The sequence below is a fragment of the Hemitrygon akajei genome, chromosome 26 (assembly GCF_048418815.1).
Source record: "Hemitrygon akajei chromosome 26, sHemAka1.3, whole genome shotgun sequence".
Classification (NCBI taxonomy): domain Eukaryota; kingdom Metazoa; phylum Chordata; class Chondrichthyes; order Myliobatiformes; family Dasyatidae; genus Hemitrygon; species Hemitrygon akajei.
The window spans coordinates 51,417,376-51,434,131 of record NC_133149.1 but is presented as its reverse complement, the minus strand read 5'-3'; the positions used below and the strand labels follow the sequence as shown (position 1 = coordinate 51,434,131).

The 16,756-nt window shown below is 49.9% G+C and overlaps 1 protein-coding gene across 1 annotated transcript in view; it reads right to left on the bottom strand.

Annotated features, from left to right (window-relative positions):
* The window catches only part of dixdc1b (DIX domain containing 1b), a 220,526-nt gene that overhangs the window by 203,742 nt on the left and 28 nt on the right, over positions 1-16,756 (bottom strand). Inside the window, exons 1-2 of the mRNA XM_073030172.1 lie at positions 16,697-16,756; positions 11,826-11,916 (exon numbers count right to left, since the gene is read on the bottom strand). The exon at positions 16,697-16,756 is cut by the window's right edge and continues 28 nt beyond it. Of these exons, the coding sequence (XP_072886273.1) occupies positions 11,826-11,849 (24 nt within the window). The 5' untranslated portion in view covers positions 11,850-11,916; positions 16,697-16,756. The remainder of the gene's footprint in view (positions 1-11,825; positions 11,917-16,696) is intronic.

Below are 16,756 nucleotides of genomic sequence, written 5' to 3'. Positions count from 1 at the left end.
TCTCTCCTCTCCCCCTCCCCCTCCCTCTCTCTCTCTCCTCTCCCCCTCCCTCTCCCCCTCCTCCCTCTCTCTCCCCCTCCCCTCCCCCTCCCCCTCTCTCTCCATCTCTCCTCTCCCCTTCCCCTCTCCTCCCCCTCCCCCTCTCTCCTCTACCCCCCTCTCCCCCTCTCCCTCTCTCTTCACCCCCTTCCCCTCTCTCTCTCCTCTCCCCCTCCCTCCTCTCCCCCTCCCCCTCTCTCTTCTCTCCCCCTCCCCCTCCCCATCTCTCTCTCTCCTCCCCCCGCCAACGGTACACCAGCAACTACCTCCACCTGAACTGAACTGAACTCTTCACCATCGTAAGACTATCCGTTTACCCCTAGACTTTGAAAGAGCATGGTTTTGATTCCTATTTCCACACTTCTGCGTATATCATTGCTAACACCGTTTCATGTATTTGCGTTTTACAGTACTGTATCGCTTAGTTTACTAATAAACACTATTAGTGACAGTAATACCAGACTACAAAGTGCATCCTATTTCTGCTGGTTTGGTAACCCGGTCACGGTTACGCGCTGCGGTCTTGCCAAACCCGTGAGATTGAGGCGGCTCTCCCGCCCCGAACCCCGGTTAGCGTGTGGGCGCCGTGAGACTAGCTACCCGGGTACAACTCTCAGCGCCAAGAAATGACAGGCAGCACACCGCGTACGACGAAAGGAATTATACTTGTGAATCTTAACTACAGGGTGAGTGAAGGAAAGGGGGAAAAAAAAACCACGCACACAAAAGGGGGCCATTATAATTAAACAGTCAAATGGTGCACGGGGTGGAGCTCAGCTCTTCACAAACTTCATATCCTCAGTCCACCCCGGCACCTTGCTCCACGGAATCACGGTCCCCCCACCCCCCCCCCAACGGGGTGAGTCCTACGCCCGATTCTCTCCGGCATCTTCTCCCACCGAACAAAGGCCCCTCCAGCTCACACCGGTGCCCGGCACACAACACAAAATAACCCACTCCCAGGGTTTGGACGGCTCACGTTGCAAAGCCCCCCCCCCCACCCCCCCCGGTCATCTCTAACCGCCGCTTCTACAGAAAGACCGTCGCGAGAGCAGCGAAACCCTTCCCGGGGCGCTCCACGCGTTTGTAAACGTTGCTGCTGTAAGGAGAGAATTTCCCACTGGGTAGCAGTATTACCGTGAGTTTACTATTCCGTTATCTCCGCAGGTATGGAGCTCTTTCTGCGCAACTGCACAGACTTTTAAACACGGGTCGCACGATTGTCGCCGAGAAACTCGGTCATTCGTTTCTCCAGCGTCACCCTGCCGAGCCACCAGCTTACGTTTCTGCCTTATAAACGAAAACGAGAACTTCTATAAATGAGGAAATGAGAAAAAAGAAGATTCTTTCCCAAATTTTTGTAACTTTTTCAGGCTTTACCTATTTTTATTCCTAAGACCTACTTTGATTCTTTAGATTCGATTTTAACATCTTATATTTGGAATGATAAACAAGCTTGTTTAAGTGAAGTTTACCTACAAAGAAATAAAGAGGTGGGTGGATTAGCCCTACCCAATTTTAGGTTTTTACTGTTGGGCTGCCAGTATAAGGAAAAGGGTCTTGAACCAAGTTGTTAATAACTCGCTCTCCTGCTGGCCGGACCTGCTGCTCTGCGGATTTTTAATTCAATTTAACCCCTTGGATCTCCCTCGGGTGCTCCGCTGTCCTCCCAAGTTCCAAAGCCGCTCGGGATAGAGTCAGCGCCTTGTGGCCGTGCACGCGTTGGTGAAGGAGGCGGGTGGGGTGGGGGGGGCAACACTTGCGGGCTGCCCTCCTCCCCCCCCCCCCACCAGCCCACAGCACATCCTCGGACTGCGTTGGCCATTGGGGCAAACCCACGTCCGTCTGGGGCGGCGCGGTAGCGTAGCGGGTTTCGATTCCCGCCGCCGCTGCCCGTAAGGAGTTGGCGCGCTCTCTCCCCGTGACCGCGTGGATTTCCTCCTTCGAATCCCCCCCCCCCCAAACACAGTCCAACGACGTACCGGTTGGCAGGTTAATTGGGCGTCGTAAGTCATCACAATTTCAGGCTGAACCAGAGGATGCTGGGCGGTGCGACTCGGTGGCCCGGGAGCGCCTATTCCGCGCTGCATCTCCATAAATAAAATAAATGGATAATTCACCGGCCCTCCTCAGTCAATCTTGTCTGTGTCGCTGCACAGTACAGAGACGGCACTGTGGCGGGTAGTCAAAATGCATCACCGGCACCAGCCCACCCACCGTCAAGGACAGGAGACATCCTGAAGGATCCCACCCACCCTGCTCACCCTGTCCCACTCCCGTCGGGGAGGGGGCTACGTAGCATCCACACCAGGACCCACCAGACTCAAAAACAGTGACTTTCCCCCAAGCAGTGAGTCTGATCCGACACCTCCACCCACTGACCCACCCCTCCACACCCCCAATCACCCACGAACCCACCCCTCCACACCACCAATCACCCACGAACCCACCCCTCCACACCACCAATCACCCACTGACCCACCCCTCCACACCCCCAATCACCCACTGACCCACCCCTCCACACCCCCAATCACCCACTGACCCACCCCTCCACACCCCCAATCACCCACTGACCCACCCCTCCACACACCCTCAACCACCCACTGACCCACCCCTCCACACACCCCCAATCACCCACTGACCCACCCCTCCACACCCCCAACCACCCACTGACCCACCCCTCCACACACCCAACCACCCACTGACCCACCCCTCCACACCCCCAACCACCCACTGACCCACCCCTCCACACCCCCAATCACCCACTGACCCACCCCTCCGCACCCCCAACCACCCACTGACCCACCCCTCCACACCCCCAATCACCCACTGACCCACCCCTCCACACACCCAACCACCCACTGACCCACCCCTCCACACCCCCAACCACCCACTGACCCACCTCTCCACACCCCCAATCACCCACTGACCCACCCCTCCACACACCCAACCACCCACTGACCCACCCCTCCACATCCCCAATCACCCACTGACCCACCCCTCCACACCCCCAATCACCCACTGACCCCGCCTCCACACCCCCAACCACCCACTGACCCACCCCTCCACACCCCCAATCACCCACTGACCCACCCCTCCACACCCCAACCACCCACTGACCCACCCCTCCACACCCCCAATCACCCACTGACCCACCCCTCCACATCCCCAACCACCACTACTTTATCATTTCCTGTCAGAGTCACCTTCTGTACAGACATTCCTGTGCCCAGAGTCACTTTATGGACAGACAACCGATCTGTGTGTATAAGCTATCTTATGTGTTTATATTTATTGTGGTTTTTTTTGTGCTGCATTGGATCAGTGGAACAATTATCTTATTCTCCATTATATTTGTGTACTGGAAACGACATTAAACAGTCTTGAATCTCATTGTCAGTGAGACACATTGCGACCATTTGACTCAACAGAATTCAACAATTTCATAAGATCATAAGGAACAGGAGCCGGAGTCGGCCATCCGGCCCGTCGAGCCTGCTCCACCATTCAATCAGATCATGGCTGATCTGGCCACGGACTCATCTCCACCTCCCTGCCTTTTCCCCATCACCCTCAATTCCCTACCGTGCAAAAATCTATCCAACCTTGCCTTAAATATATTTACTGAGGCAGCCTCCACTGCTTCCTCGGGCAGAGAATTTCACAGATTCAGCATTCTCTGGGAAAAGCAGTTCCTCCTCATCTCCGTCCTAAATCTACTCCCCCTGAATCTTGAGGCTATGTCCCCTATTTCTAGTCTCACCTACCAGTAGAAACAACTTTCCTGCCTCTATCTTATCCATCCCTTTCATAATTTTGTTTGTTTCTATGAGATCTCCTCTCATCCTTCTGAATTCCAACGAGTACAGTCCCAGGCAACTCAATGTCTCCTCGTAGTCTAACCCCCTCATCTCTGGAATCAACCTGGTGAACCTCCTCTGCACCGTCTCCAAAGCTAGTATATCCTTCCTCAAGTGAGGAGACCAGAACTGCACACCGTACTCCAGGTGCGGCCTCACCAGTACCCTGTACAGTTGCAGTGTGACCTCCTGGGTAACATTTTCAGGTAACAATTCTACCAATCTGCTCCCCTGCTGTTTAATCCTTTGTATCCACTTTTAACTTCCACCTTCAACCACTTTGTCATTCAATTTTTTCTACTTCCACCTTGTCAGGGCGTTTTTGGGGGGGCTAGAACACACAGCGAATAACTTCAGCAATCTGCAAACCCGCACACGGACTGTATGTTACATTTAAAATGCAGCTCTGAACAATGGTCCCTTAGAGCCATGAACCACGGCTAATGGGAAGACCAGCCGATGCGGATTTAAAATTCATTTGGGTGTCTGCAGTGTGGGTGCGAAGGGGGAGGTGTGAAGGCCGTTGTGTCGTTCAAAGGAAAACATTGTGGATGCATTGCAAATATGGAATTGTCGTTTGATCTTTAGCACATTAAACATAGAAACATAGAAAATAGGTGCAGGAGTAGGCCATTCGGCCCCTCGAGCCTGGACCGCCATTCAGTATGATCATGGCTGATCACCCAACTCAGAACCGTGTACCTGCTTTCTCTCCATACCCCACAGGGGCCATATCTAACTTCCTCTTAAATATAGCCAATGAACCGGCCTCAACTGTTTCCTGTGCAGAGAATTCCACAGACTCACCACTCTCTGTGTGAAGAAGTTTTTCCTCACCTCAGTCCTAAAAGGCTTCCCCTTTATCCTTAAACTGTGACTCCTCATTCTGGACTTCCCCAACATCGGAAACAATCTTCCTGCATCTAGCCTGTCCAATCCCTTTAGAATTTTATACATTTCAATGTATAATCAATAAGATCCCCCCCCTCAATCTTCTAAATTCCAGTGAGTATAAGCCTAGTCAATCCAATTTCTTCATATGAAAGTCCTGCCATCCCAGGAATCAATCCGGTGAACCTTCTCTGTACTCCCTCTATGGCAAGAATGTCTTTCCTTAGATTAGGGGACCAAAACTGCACACAATATTCTAGGTGCGGTCTCACCAAGGCCTTGTACAACTGCAGTAGAACCTCCCTGCTCCTGTACTCGAATCCTCTTGCTATGAATGCCAACATACCATTTGCCTTTTTAAAATGTCGTGTAGCAAGGTATTCATAGAACTTTAGGTCAGGCATTTAAGACCCAGATACCTCTGAACTTTGAGACGCTCTATTTGGGACAGGTACTGTTTTTGGATCAGAAGAAAGACATAAAGTTGCTACAGGTCCTCTTAGCGGCAAGTAAGAAATCAATCGCCAGAAAGTGGCTAAATCCAATATCACCCACATTAGAAGATTGGCATGAAATTATTTTGGAAATATTTAAAATGGAAAAGATTACCTACTCTTTGAGAATTCAAGAAGAAAAATTTAATCAAATTTGGAATAAATGGATTGAATTTATAACCCCAAAGCAAGCAGACTTTGGATAACTCTCCTAATGATTTATACTGCTTTTCTCATCAACACAGTAATAAGCACCCTTGGTTCGACTGTTAGAGCAAATCTCTTAGTATCTCTCCTTTCAGTTAGTCCTGACGAAGGGTCTCGGCCCGAAACGTCGACAGTGCTTCTCCTTATAGATGCTGCCTGGCCTGCTGTGTTCCACCAGCATTTTGTGTGTGTCGACTGTCTACTGTTTTTTTTCTTTTTGAAAATAGGGAATTCACACAAGTAAAGGAAAAGATTTGGGAAAAGGGAAAAATATGGAAAAATTAAGTAAATAAGTACATAGGGATTGGATAATTATGTTTGGGTATAGGAGCAAACATGTACGAGTTAGGATATAAAATCCTACAATAGTAGTCACATAGGGTTACATATAATATTTTGGACCAGAAGTAATGGTTCAGAAGAGATACGTGGAAATTATCACTAATCCACCACTATTACTATTTTTCTTAACAATTATTGTTGTTGCTTAGTCTAATAGGGTGGATTTACAACTGCACATAATTATCTATTTAAATGCCTTATTACTTTTTATATTATCTCAATGTGTACTTATGAATGTATAAAAATTATAGATTAAAATTTATTTTTTTATTTTTTTTTTTAAAATGTCGTGTAGCATTGGGTCAAGCAGGCTTCTTTTCCGGAAAAGTCTAAATATGACGCCTGCTGCGTCTTATTTTGAGGGATAAAAGGACTGCTTCATATCCACCAGAACTCCTCTCTAGTGACTTTGTTCACAGGACAACAAACCATATAACCATATAACAATCACAGCACGGAAATAGACCATCTCAGCCCTCCTAGTCCGTGCCGAACTCTTAATCTCACCTAGTCCCACCTACCCGCACTCAGCCCATAACCCTCCACTCCTTTCCTGTCCGTATACCCATCCGATTTTACCTTAAATGACACAACTGAACTGGCCTCTACTACTTCTACAGGAAGCTCATTCCACACAGCTATCACTCTCTGAGTAAAGAAATTCCCCCTCGTGTTTCCCTTAAACTTTTGCCCCCTAACTCTCAAATCATGTCCTCTCATTTGAATCTCCCCTACTCTCAATGGAAACAGCCTATCCACGTCAACTCGATCTATCCCTCTCAAAATTTTAAATACCTCGATCAAGTCCCCCCTCAACCTTCTACGCTCCAATGAATAGAGACCTAACTTGTTCAACCTTTCCCTGTAACTTAAGTGCTGAAACCCAGGTAACATCCTAGTAAATCGAAACCTCTCCTACCCTTCCTTCCCTCTCCCGACTCCCTGCCTCTGACGGCTCGCTGAGAGTTCAAAATGTCCGCGGCAAGCTTGTTACCCACGCCGCTACATGCAGCCCCGAGGTCCGTTTCCTCGCGGGGCGTTCACGGCGAGCACAAAGGAGCACAACGAAAGACCAAACCTCCCATCGGCAAAAGACAACAAACAATGCAAATACGGAAAGGAAGAAAGATAAAGTTGTACAGGGCCCCGGTCAGGCCTCGCTTGGAGTACTGTGCTCAGTTCTGGTCACCTCACTACAGGAAGGATGTGAAGGCCCTATCTGGTATTGTTGCAGGACAAGATATTAATCTGATCTACTACATACTTTGGCCTTTAGCTCTCTTACAGCTAGGGGGGACGCTTTAGTTCAAAATGGAAAGACGTTCTTCCTCCGACTCATGCTCGATGGTTATGCGACGTTACGTCAATGTCCAGAGTTAGAGAAGATCCGTTGTTCAATTTCTGAATCTCGTCAAGACTCTCAAACACCGTGGGGACCTTTTCTGGATTACTTTCAAAACCTTCAATTCGTTGTTTAAACTCAGATGTTGGATATTATTAAATTTTTATTATGTAAGAAGGTATTTTACCTTCTTTTTCTCCTTACTGAACAGCTTCGGTAGGGGTTAGATTCTTTTTGTTCTGCAATAAATTAGTATATTTCAATATAGATATTGATTAAGTTACATGAATACGGGGTAATGAGATTGTTATTATGAACAGATATAATGTAATTGGTAGTTTTTTGATCTTTTTTTGATCTTTTATATACACTTTCTTGTACTCTGTATTCTTCTACGTAGAAACTAATAAAAATATTGGAAAAGAAACAAGAAAGGGTGCAGAGGAGATTTACAAGGACGTTGCCTGGATTGGGGAGCATGCCTTACGAGAATAGGTTGAGTGAACTCGGCCTTTTCTCCTCGGAGCGACGGAGGGTGAGAGGTGACCTGATAGAGGTGTACAAGATGATGAGGGGCATTGATCGTGTGGATAGTCAGAGGCTTTTTCACCGGGGCTGAAATGGCTAGCACGAGAGGGCACAGGTTTAAGGTGCTTGGAAGCAGGTACAGAGGAGATGTCAGGGGTAAGTTATCATGTTTGCTGTTGTGTGCTGGGGCAGCAGGCTGAGGGTAGCAGACACCAACAGAATCAACAAACTCATTCGTAAGGCCAGTGATGTTGTGGGGGTGGAACTGGACTCTCTGACGGTGGTGTCTGAAAAGAGGACGCTGTCCAAGTTGCATGCCATCTTGGACAATGTCTCCCATCCACTTCACAATGTACTGGTTAGGCACAGGAGTACATTCAGCCAGAGACTCATTCCACCAAGATGTAACACTGAGCGTCATAGGAAGTCATTCCTGCCTGTGGCCATCAAACTTTTTACAACTCCTCCCTCAGAGTGTCAGACACCCTGAGCCAATAGGCTGGTCCTGGACTTATTTCCACTGGGCACGATTAACTTATTATTATTTAATTATTTATGGTTTTATATTGCTATATTTCTTCACTATTCTTGGTTGGTGCGGCTGTAACGAAACCCAATTTCCCTCGGGATCAATAAAGTATGTCTGTCTGTCTGTTACTCAGAGAGTGGTGAGTGAGTGGAATGGGCTGCCGGCGACGGTGGTGGAGGCGGATACGATAGGGCAGGGGTGTCAAACTCATTTTAGGTCACGGGCCGGATTGAGCAAAATGCAGCTTCATGCGGGCCGGATCAGTCGGACGCGTGCGAACGCAGCTTTCGTTGCCTCCGATTTTTCAGCCTGCCCTCACGTGTCTCAGTCTCTGCTATAACTACAAAGTGTTTCACTTCAGAAATTCCGTTTCTTATGAAGAAGACTGTCGAATAAACACTAAAAGCCCTGAAAACCTGGTACCTGAATAAACTCAGCATTAGCCTTATCATACGCCATAGGCGCTTCGATTACTGGGGCCAGCTTTAATAGTAATTAGATATTATCTCGCGGGCCAAAGATAATTCCACCTTGAGTTTGACATATATGCAATAGGGTCTTTTAAGAGACTCCTGGACAGGTACAGTATATGGAGCTCAGAAAAATAGAGGGCTGTGGGTAACCCACAGCCCGGCACAGCTTTGTGGGCCGATGGACCTGTACTGCGCTGTAGGTTTTCTGTTTCTAAAATGACAGCAATAAATATACAGGCAATAAATATCAATCACGTGAAATGAAGAACCCTGAGAGTCCACAGGCTGTGGGAACAGTTCAGTGACGGGGACAGTGAAGTCACCCCCTCCCGATTCGAAAGCCTGATGTTTTGAGGGGTGATCATTGTTCCAAAACCTGGCTCCCCGCCTCAGTTCTATTTAACGTTTATCAGCCGGCGACTTTTAAAGTTTTAACCTGCTGAGTTATATCAGCAAGTTCGCTCTCGGCAACGTTGGCCCTCTTCCTCTGAGCGCATTTGCTGAGGGTGAAGTTAGGAAAACCAGACCGACGTACGGTAACGACAGCTGCTTCCCCCGCTACAGGAAGGATGACGGGTCTATAGGGGGGCGCCGAAGAGGCTTGCCCAGGATGGCGCCCGGTTTAGAGGGCCAGCGGTTGGACAAACTTGGCACGTTTTCTCTGGAGCAGCAGAGGCTGAGGGGAGATCTGATTGATGGTTGTTGATTTCAGGAGGGCACGGAGCGACCACCCGCCCCCCCCCCCCCCCCACCACCGAACATCGACGGCTCCTCTGTAGAGATCATAAAGAGCACCAAATTTCTCGGTGTTCACCTGGCGGAGGATCTCACCTGGTCCCTCGACACCAGCTCCACAGCCAAGAAAGCCCGGCAGTGTCTCTACTTCCTGCGAAGGCTGAGGGAAGTCCATCTCCCACCCACCCCACCCCCCCCCCCATCCTCATCACATTCTACAGGGGTTGTATCGAGAGCATCCTGAGCAGCTGCATCACTGCCTGGTTTGGGGATCGCACTGTCTCGGATCGCAAGACCCTGCAGCGGATAGTGAGGTTAGCTGAGAAGATCACCGGGGTCTCTCTTCCCGCCGTCACGGACATTTACACCACACGCTGCATCCGCAAAGCAAACAGCATTGTGAAGGACCCCACGCACCCCTCGTACAAACTCTTCTCCCCCCTGCCGTCTGGGAAAAGGCACCGAAGCATTCGGGCTCTCACGGCCAGACTGTGTAACAGTTTCTTCCCCCAAGCCATCAGACTCCTCAATACTCAGAGTCTGGACTGACATCGACATCATTTATTATTATATTGTAATTTGTCCTCTACTGTGCCTGTTGTCTTGTTTATTAATTATTGTACTGCCCTGCACTGTTTCTGTGCACTTTATGTAGTCCTGTGCAGGTCTGTAGTCTAGTGCAGTTTTTGTGTTGTTTTATGTACCATAGATACCGGATTATAAGCCGCTACTTTTTTCCCACGCTTTGAACACTGCGGCCTTTACTACGGTGCGGCTAATGCATGGTTTTTTTTCATGCCGCCAAAAACATTTTCCTCGTAACAGTAGACCAATAAAATTGATGAGTAGTTCACAGAGGTCCAATGAAATTGTACGATAAATCAAGCGCACTTTCACAATTAAATTATTGTAAATCAGTCATTTGTACTCACCCTCATCAACATGGAAAACACTCGAAGAAAAGCATTGTGCTGCCTTTATGGCAGTTATTTAGTTTATAATATTTTCGTTTAGTAATTCATTTGTTAGTATTTTCTAGTTAAAGTTAGAAGTGTTTTAAGTATATTTGTTTTCTGTACTACATCCCGGGGTGCTATGACGTCACATCTGGTTTCGCCGCGTCTTGTGGGGAAAATACCGGTTTGCGATAAACGGAAAGGAGGGGGCGAGCGCATTAGACCCGCGCGATGATGCAGCTTTTAAGTTAAAGGCGATCAATAACTTTTCCTGGTAGGCTGCAGTATATATTTTTTTACCAGTCGTTAGGAGATATTGGAATGTTGTTCGTGCACTGTTCAGTAAAAAAGTATACGCAACGTAATTTGTGTGTTACCGATACGTATGTATATTTAAAAGTAGCCGTGTTACAGGCACGGTTCGAAAAAAAGCATTTGCAATATGTATTTGTTTATGTCACCATACGGATTTAATTAAAAGTTAAAAAATCCTCACGTGTAATATCTTTCTGTGTAAATATCTCATATTACAACGTGGGACACCTGCGGCTTAAAATCCGGTGCGGCCTGTACAAGTACAAAATTGATTTTCTTTCTAAAATTAGAGCCTGCGGCTTTTAATCAGGTGCGCTCTGTAGTCCGGAATCTACGGTAGTCTAGTGTAGCCTTGAGCTGTCTCACATAGTCTAGTGTAGTCTTGTGTTGTTTCATGTAGCACCAGGGTCCTGGAGGAACGTTGTTTCGTTTTTACTGTGTATTGTACCAGCAGTTTATGGTCGAAATGACAATGAACTTGACTTGACTTGACTTATGAGAGGTACAGATAGATCAGACAGACGGTATTTTTTTCCCCAGGCTTGAAAGGTCTAAGACTAGAGGGTGTGTATTTAAGGTGAAAGGTAGCAAGTTCAGAGGAGCTGTGAGGGGCAAGTGCTTTTTTTTAAAAAACATAGGGAGTGGTGTGTTCCTGGAACGCTGGTAGATACTTCAGGCTCTCCTATGAGACGTTCAGACAGGCTCAGGAATGTCAGGAAAATGGAAGGATACGGACATTGCACTCTGAATCCCTGTCCTTCTGTCATCCAGTCCTGCCGAAGGGGCTGGGTCTGAAACTGTTCATTCCTCTCCGTAGACGCTGCCCGGCCTGCTGAGTTCCTCGGGGAGGGGGGGGGGGGGTGCGTGTGCGTGTGCGTGTGCGTTTTTCCAGCATATTTTCTCTTGTTTGCTGAAGGGATTGTGGGCCGAAGGGCCCTACTTTCCCGGCCGTACTCTGCTCTGTTTTATTTTGGGCCCACGCCGGTCAGGAAGACTGCAATCCAGCGGGGAAGCTGCCTGCTGCCGACACACACCACTGCACCTTCAGCTGAGAACTGCACATGCGGATGCAGACGCCTTCTTTTTGAAATAAATAATTTTGCTCTCCACTTACCGAGAACTTCTCCGGAGTGTACATGATTCCCGTGATTGTAGCGCCACAGGTCAGATCTGCAGGGTTCAGGCTTCCCAAAGTATTTTCAACACTACATTGAGGAGAAAAAAATATCAAGAGATTCAAACCTCAGAATTAAAATTCCTAACATTAATCTCGTTTTCACCATACGAATTGATTACCGTTACAGTTATAACATTATTTTATAACATCGTATTTATAGACTAGAATGGAGATTGCCAATCCTAGTTTATAAATCAAGTCAAGTCACTTTTTATTGTCATTTTGACCGTAACTGCTGGTACAGTACACAGTAAAAATGAGACGGCATTTCTTCAGGGCCATGAAACAGTACAAAAGCTACACTGAACTACGTGAAAATGAACAGCTGCAGAAGGACCTCTTTGCTCCTATACTCGATTCCTCTTGTTATAAAGGCCAGCATGCCATTAGCTTTCTTCACTGCCTGCTGTACCTGCGTGCTGACTTTCAGTGACTGATGTACAAGGACACCTAGATCTCGTTGTACATCACCTTTTCCTAACTTGGCTCCATTTAGATAGTAATCTGCCTTCCTGTTCTTGCCACCAAAGTGGATAACCTCACGTTTATCCACATTAAACTGCATCTGCCATACATTCGCCCACTCACCCAGCCTGTCCGAGTCACCCTGCGTTCTCATAACATCCTCCTGACATTTCACACTGCCACCCGGCTTTGTGTCATCGGGATGAAGGCAAGGCAGTGGATGTTGTCTACCTGGACTTTGGGGAGGCATCTGACAAGGTCCTGCGTGGGAGTCTGGTCAAGAAGGTTCAGTCGCTCGGCGTTCAAGAGGAGGTGGTAAATTGTATTAGACATTGGCTTTGTGTGAGAAGCCAGAGAGAGGTGGTAGAGGGTTGCCTCGCTGACTGGAGGCCTGTGACTAGTGGTGGGCCGCAGGCATTGGGACTGGGTCTGTTGTTATGTGTCAGCTACATCGATCACCGACATCTTACTGTCTCTCTCCTTTCAGTCAGTCCTGACGAAGGGTCTGGGCTCGAAACGTCGACTGTACCTCTCCCTACAGGCGCTGCCTGGCCTGCTTGCGTTCCGCCAGCATCTTGCCCGTGCTGCTTGGATTTCCAGCATCTGCAGATCTCCTCGCATCTACATCGATGGTCTGGGCGGTGACGTGGTAAACTGGATCGGCAAGTTTGTGGGTGATCCCGAGACGGCAGGGTGCGGCGGACAGCCAGGAAGGCTACGCAAGCTCGCAGAGGGATCTGGACCCACAGGAATTACGGGGCTGAGCAGTGGCAGATGGAATTCGACGGAGGCAACTGCGTGAGGTGCTGCAACTTTGGGAGGACAAACGAGGGAAATCGGCAGGACAGAGGAATGTGGGAATACAGACCCACAACTCCTCGAAAGTGGGGTCCCAGGTCAGAAGGAAAACTTTTGCACTTTGACCTCCATAGATTGAAGTACTGAGGCCTGGATCTGGGACGTTACACTGAAGACGATGGTGAGGAGGCCTAACTGGGGTACGGTGTGCAGTGTTGGAGGCCTACCGACAAGGAACGGTGTAAACAAGATCCCAGAGAAAATTTACAAGGATTATTGCCTGGGCTTGAGGACTCGAGTTGTCGGGAAAGATTGAATAGGTTAGCGCTTTATTCCCACCCAGGGCGTAGGGGGATAAGGGGAGATTTGATAGAGGCGTACAAAATTACGAGGGGTACAGGAGGGGCGAACGCGAGCAGGCTTTTCCCACTGAGGTCGTGGGTGAAGGCCGAAAGGTGAAACGTTTAAGGGGTTAAACGGGGGGTAGTGATGGGGGGGGGGGAGTTTCGTCACTCAGAGCGTGGTGAGAGTGCGGAACGAGCTGCCAGCGGATGTGAGGGGAACGGCAGGGGGTGGGGAGGGCTTTGGTCCGGGCGCAGCTCGATGGGACCAGGCAGATGAATGGGCCAGCACCGACTAGATGGGCCGATGGGCCTGCATCTGTGCTGCGAGGCGATAGATTTCACGTCAGAGTCGGTGCGATTAATTTATTTAGAGGACAGCGCAGACCAGCTGCTTCCAACCCTTCAAACCATTCTGCCCAACAAACGCCTGCTTTCTCCCCCTGCTGCCGTGCCAACAGACACGCAGGCTTGAGTTTCCCCAGTTGTCTTTTAAAACACCTCTAGCTCCCCGTCTTTCCACGACTTTTCACCGACGTACCTCATAAACCTGCTTCTTACGGAAAGTTTTTTTCCCCGTCTCTCGTACAAGTGAAACCTTCTACATCAAACGCTGTCGCAGGAACGCAGCATTCGTTAACAGGGACCAACCACCCACCACCCAGGTCACACTCTCCTCTCGCTGCTGACACTCTCATCTTGGGAACGAGCTACGGGAGCCTCAGGACCCACACCACCAGGTTCAGGAACAGTTATCACCCCTCAACCAACAGGAAGGAGGTACAGGAGCCTCAGGACCCACACCACCAGGTTCAGGGACTGCTATTACCCCTCAACCATCAGGAAGGAGGTACAGGAGCCTCAGGACCCACACCACCAGGTTCAGGGACTGTTATCACCCCTCAACCATCAGGAAGGAGGTACAGGAGCCTCAGGACCCACACCACCGGGTTCAGGGACAGTTATCACCCCTCAACCATCAGGAAGGAGGTACAGGAGCCTCAGGTCCCACACCACCAGGTTCAAGAACAGTTATCACCCCTCAACCATCAGGAAGGAGGTACAGGAGCCTCAGGACCCACACCACCAGGTTCAGGAACAGTTATTACTCCCTCAATTATCAGGAAGGAGGTACAGGAGCCTCAGGACCCGCACCACCAGGTTCAGGGACAGTTATCACCCCTCAACAGGCAGGAAGGAGGTACAGGAGCCTCAGGACCCACACCACCGGGTTCAGGGACAGTTATCACCCCTCAACCATCAGGAAGGAGGGACAGGAGCCTCAGGTCCCACACCACCGGGTTCAGGAACAGTTATCACCCCTCAACCATCAGGAAGGAGGTACAGGAGCCTCAGGGCCCACACCACCGGGTTCAGGGACTGTTATTACCCCTCAACCATCAGGAAGGAGGTACAGGAGCCTCAGGACCCACACCACCAGGTTCAGGGACAGTTATCACCCCTCAACCATCAGGAAGGAGGTACAGGAGCCTCAGGACCCACACCACCGGGTTCAGGGACAGTTATCACCCCTCAACCATCAGGAAGGAGGTACAGGAGCCTCAGGACCCAGACCACCGGGTTCAGGGACAGTTATCACCCCTCAACCATCAGGAAGGAGGTACAGGAGCCTCAGGACCCACACCACCGGGTTCAGGGACAGTTATCACCCCTCAACCATCAGGAAGGAGGTACAGGAGCCTCAGGACCCACACCACCGGGTTCAGGGACAGTTATCACCCCTCAACCATCAGGAAGGAGGTACAGGAGCCTCAGGACCCACACCACCGGGTTCAGGAACAGTTATCACCCCTCAACCATCAGGAAGGAGGTACAGGAGCCTCAGGACCCACACCACCGGGTTCAGGGACTGTTATCACCCCTCAACCATCAGGAAGGAGGTACAGGAGCCTCAGGACCCACACCACCAGGTTCAGGGACAGTTATCACCCCTCAACCATCAGGAAGGAGGTACAGGAGCCTCAGGATCCACACCACCAGGTTCAGGGACAGTTATCACCCCTCAACCATCAGGAAGGAGGTACAGAAGCCTCAGGACCCAGACCACCGGGTTCAGGGACAGTTATCACCCCTCAACCATCAGGAAGGAGGTACAGGAGCCTCAGGACCCAGACCACCGGGTTCAGGGACAGTTATCACCCTTCAACCATCAGGAAGGAGGTACAGGAGCCTCAGGACCCACACCACCGGGTTCAGGGACAGTTATCACCCCTCAACCATCAGGAAGGAGGTACAGGAGCCTCAGGACCCACACCACCGGGTTCAGGGACAGTTATCACCCCTCAACCATCAGGAAGGAGGTACAGGAGCCTCAGGACCCACACCACCGGGTTCAGGGACAGTTATCACCCCTCAGCGACAGTTATTACCCCTCAGCCATCAGGCTCTTGAATCAGAGGGGATAACTTCACTCACCCTGAACACTGAACTGTTCCCACAACCTATGGACTCACTTTCAAGGACTCTTCATCTTATGTTCTCCATATTTATTGCAATCATTTTTTTCCTTTCTCGTATCCGCATAAGTTTTTTGATTTCTGCAATCTGGGTGGTCTTTCACTGACTCTATTGTGGCATATAAATTGATAGGGGATGCCCACAAGGGCATTAATCTGAGATATCTAGATGGAGACATGCGTGCTCGCTCTGTGATCAGAAGATTGCCTGTGAACTTTTGAAATGCATACCTGGCTCAGGCTCAAATTTTGGCCTGCCTTACACTTATGCAGCACCTTGCCACCCTTGTACCCCAGCAATGCAGGCCAGGGCGGTTCTACCCCGGGGGTAAGTCAACCCCTGAGTCCAGGTGGAACCCGAAATTTGACATATGCCCTTGTTAACCTGCATTTTACAACTAGTGAGGGGGTGGGGGGGGAATTAAGAGGAAATTCTGCCCTCCCCCCCCCAAAAAAAAACAAACTGCATCCACGAAATGGACGGCCTACCAAGCTACATTGGCATGAAGTATATAAAGGAAAGGGGTCGGGAGTGTCATCGGCCGACGCTACGGGAGGGAGAGGGAGGCAACAAAGGAACCGAGGGGCATCGGCGGCAAACGGCTCACCTCGAATGCCCTTTCAGCACCCTGGCTGGATCCCGGCCCCCCCCCACCCCTCAAACCCGGGGGCTCTGACCCACCCCGGCTCGGATTTACCCCCTCCCCTCCCGCCCGGACCCACTCACCCAGCGCACGCCGGCGACGGAACGAAAAACGCGGAACGAATCCCCCGGCGCCCGTGGTCA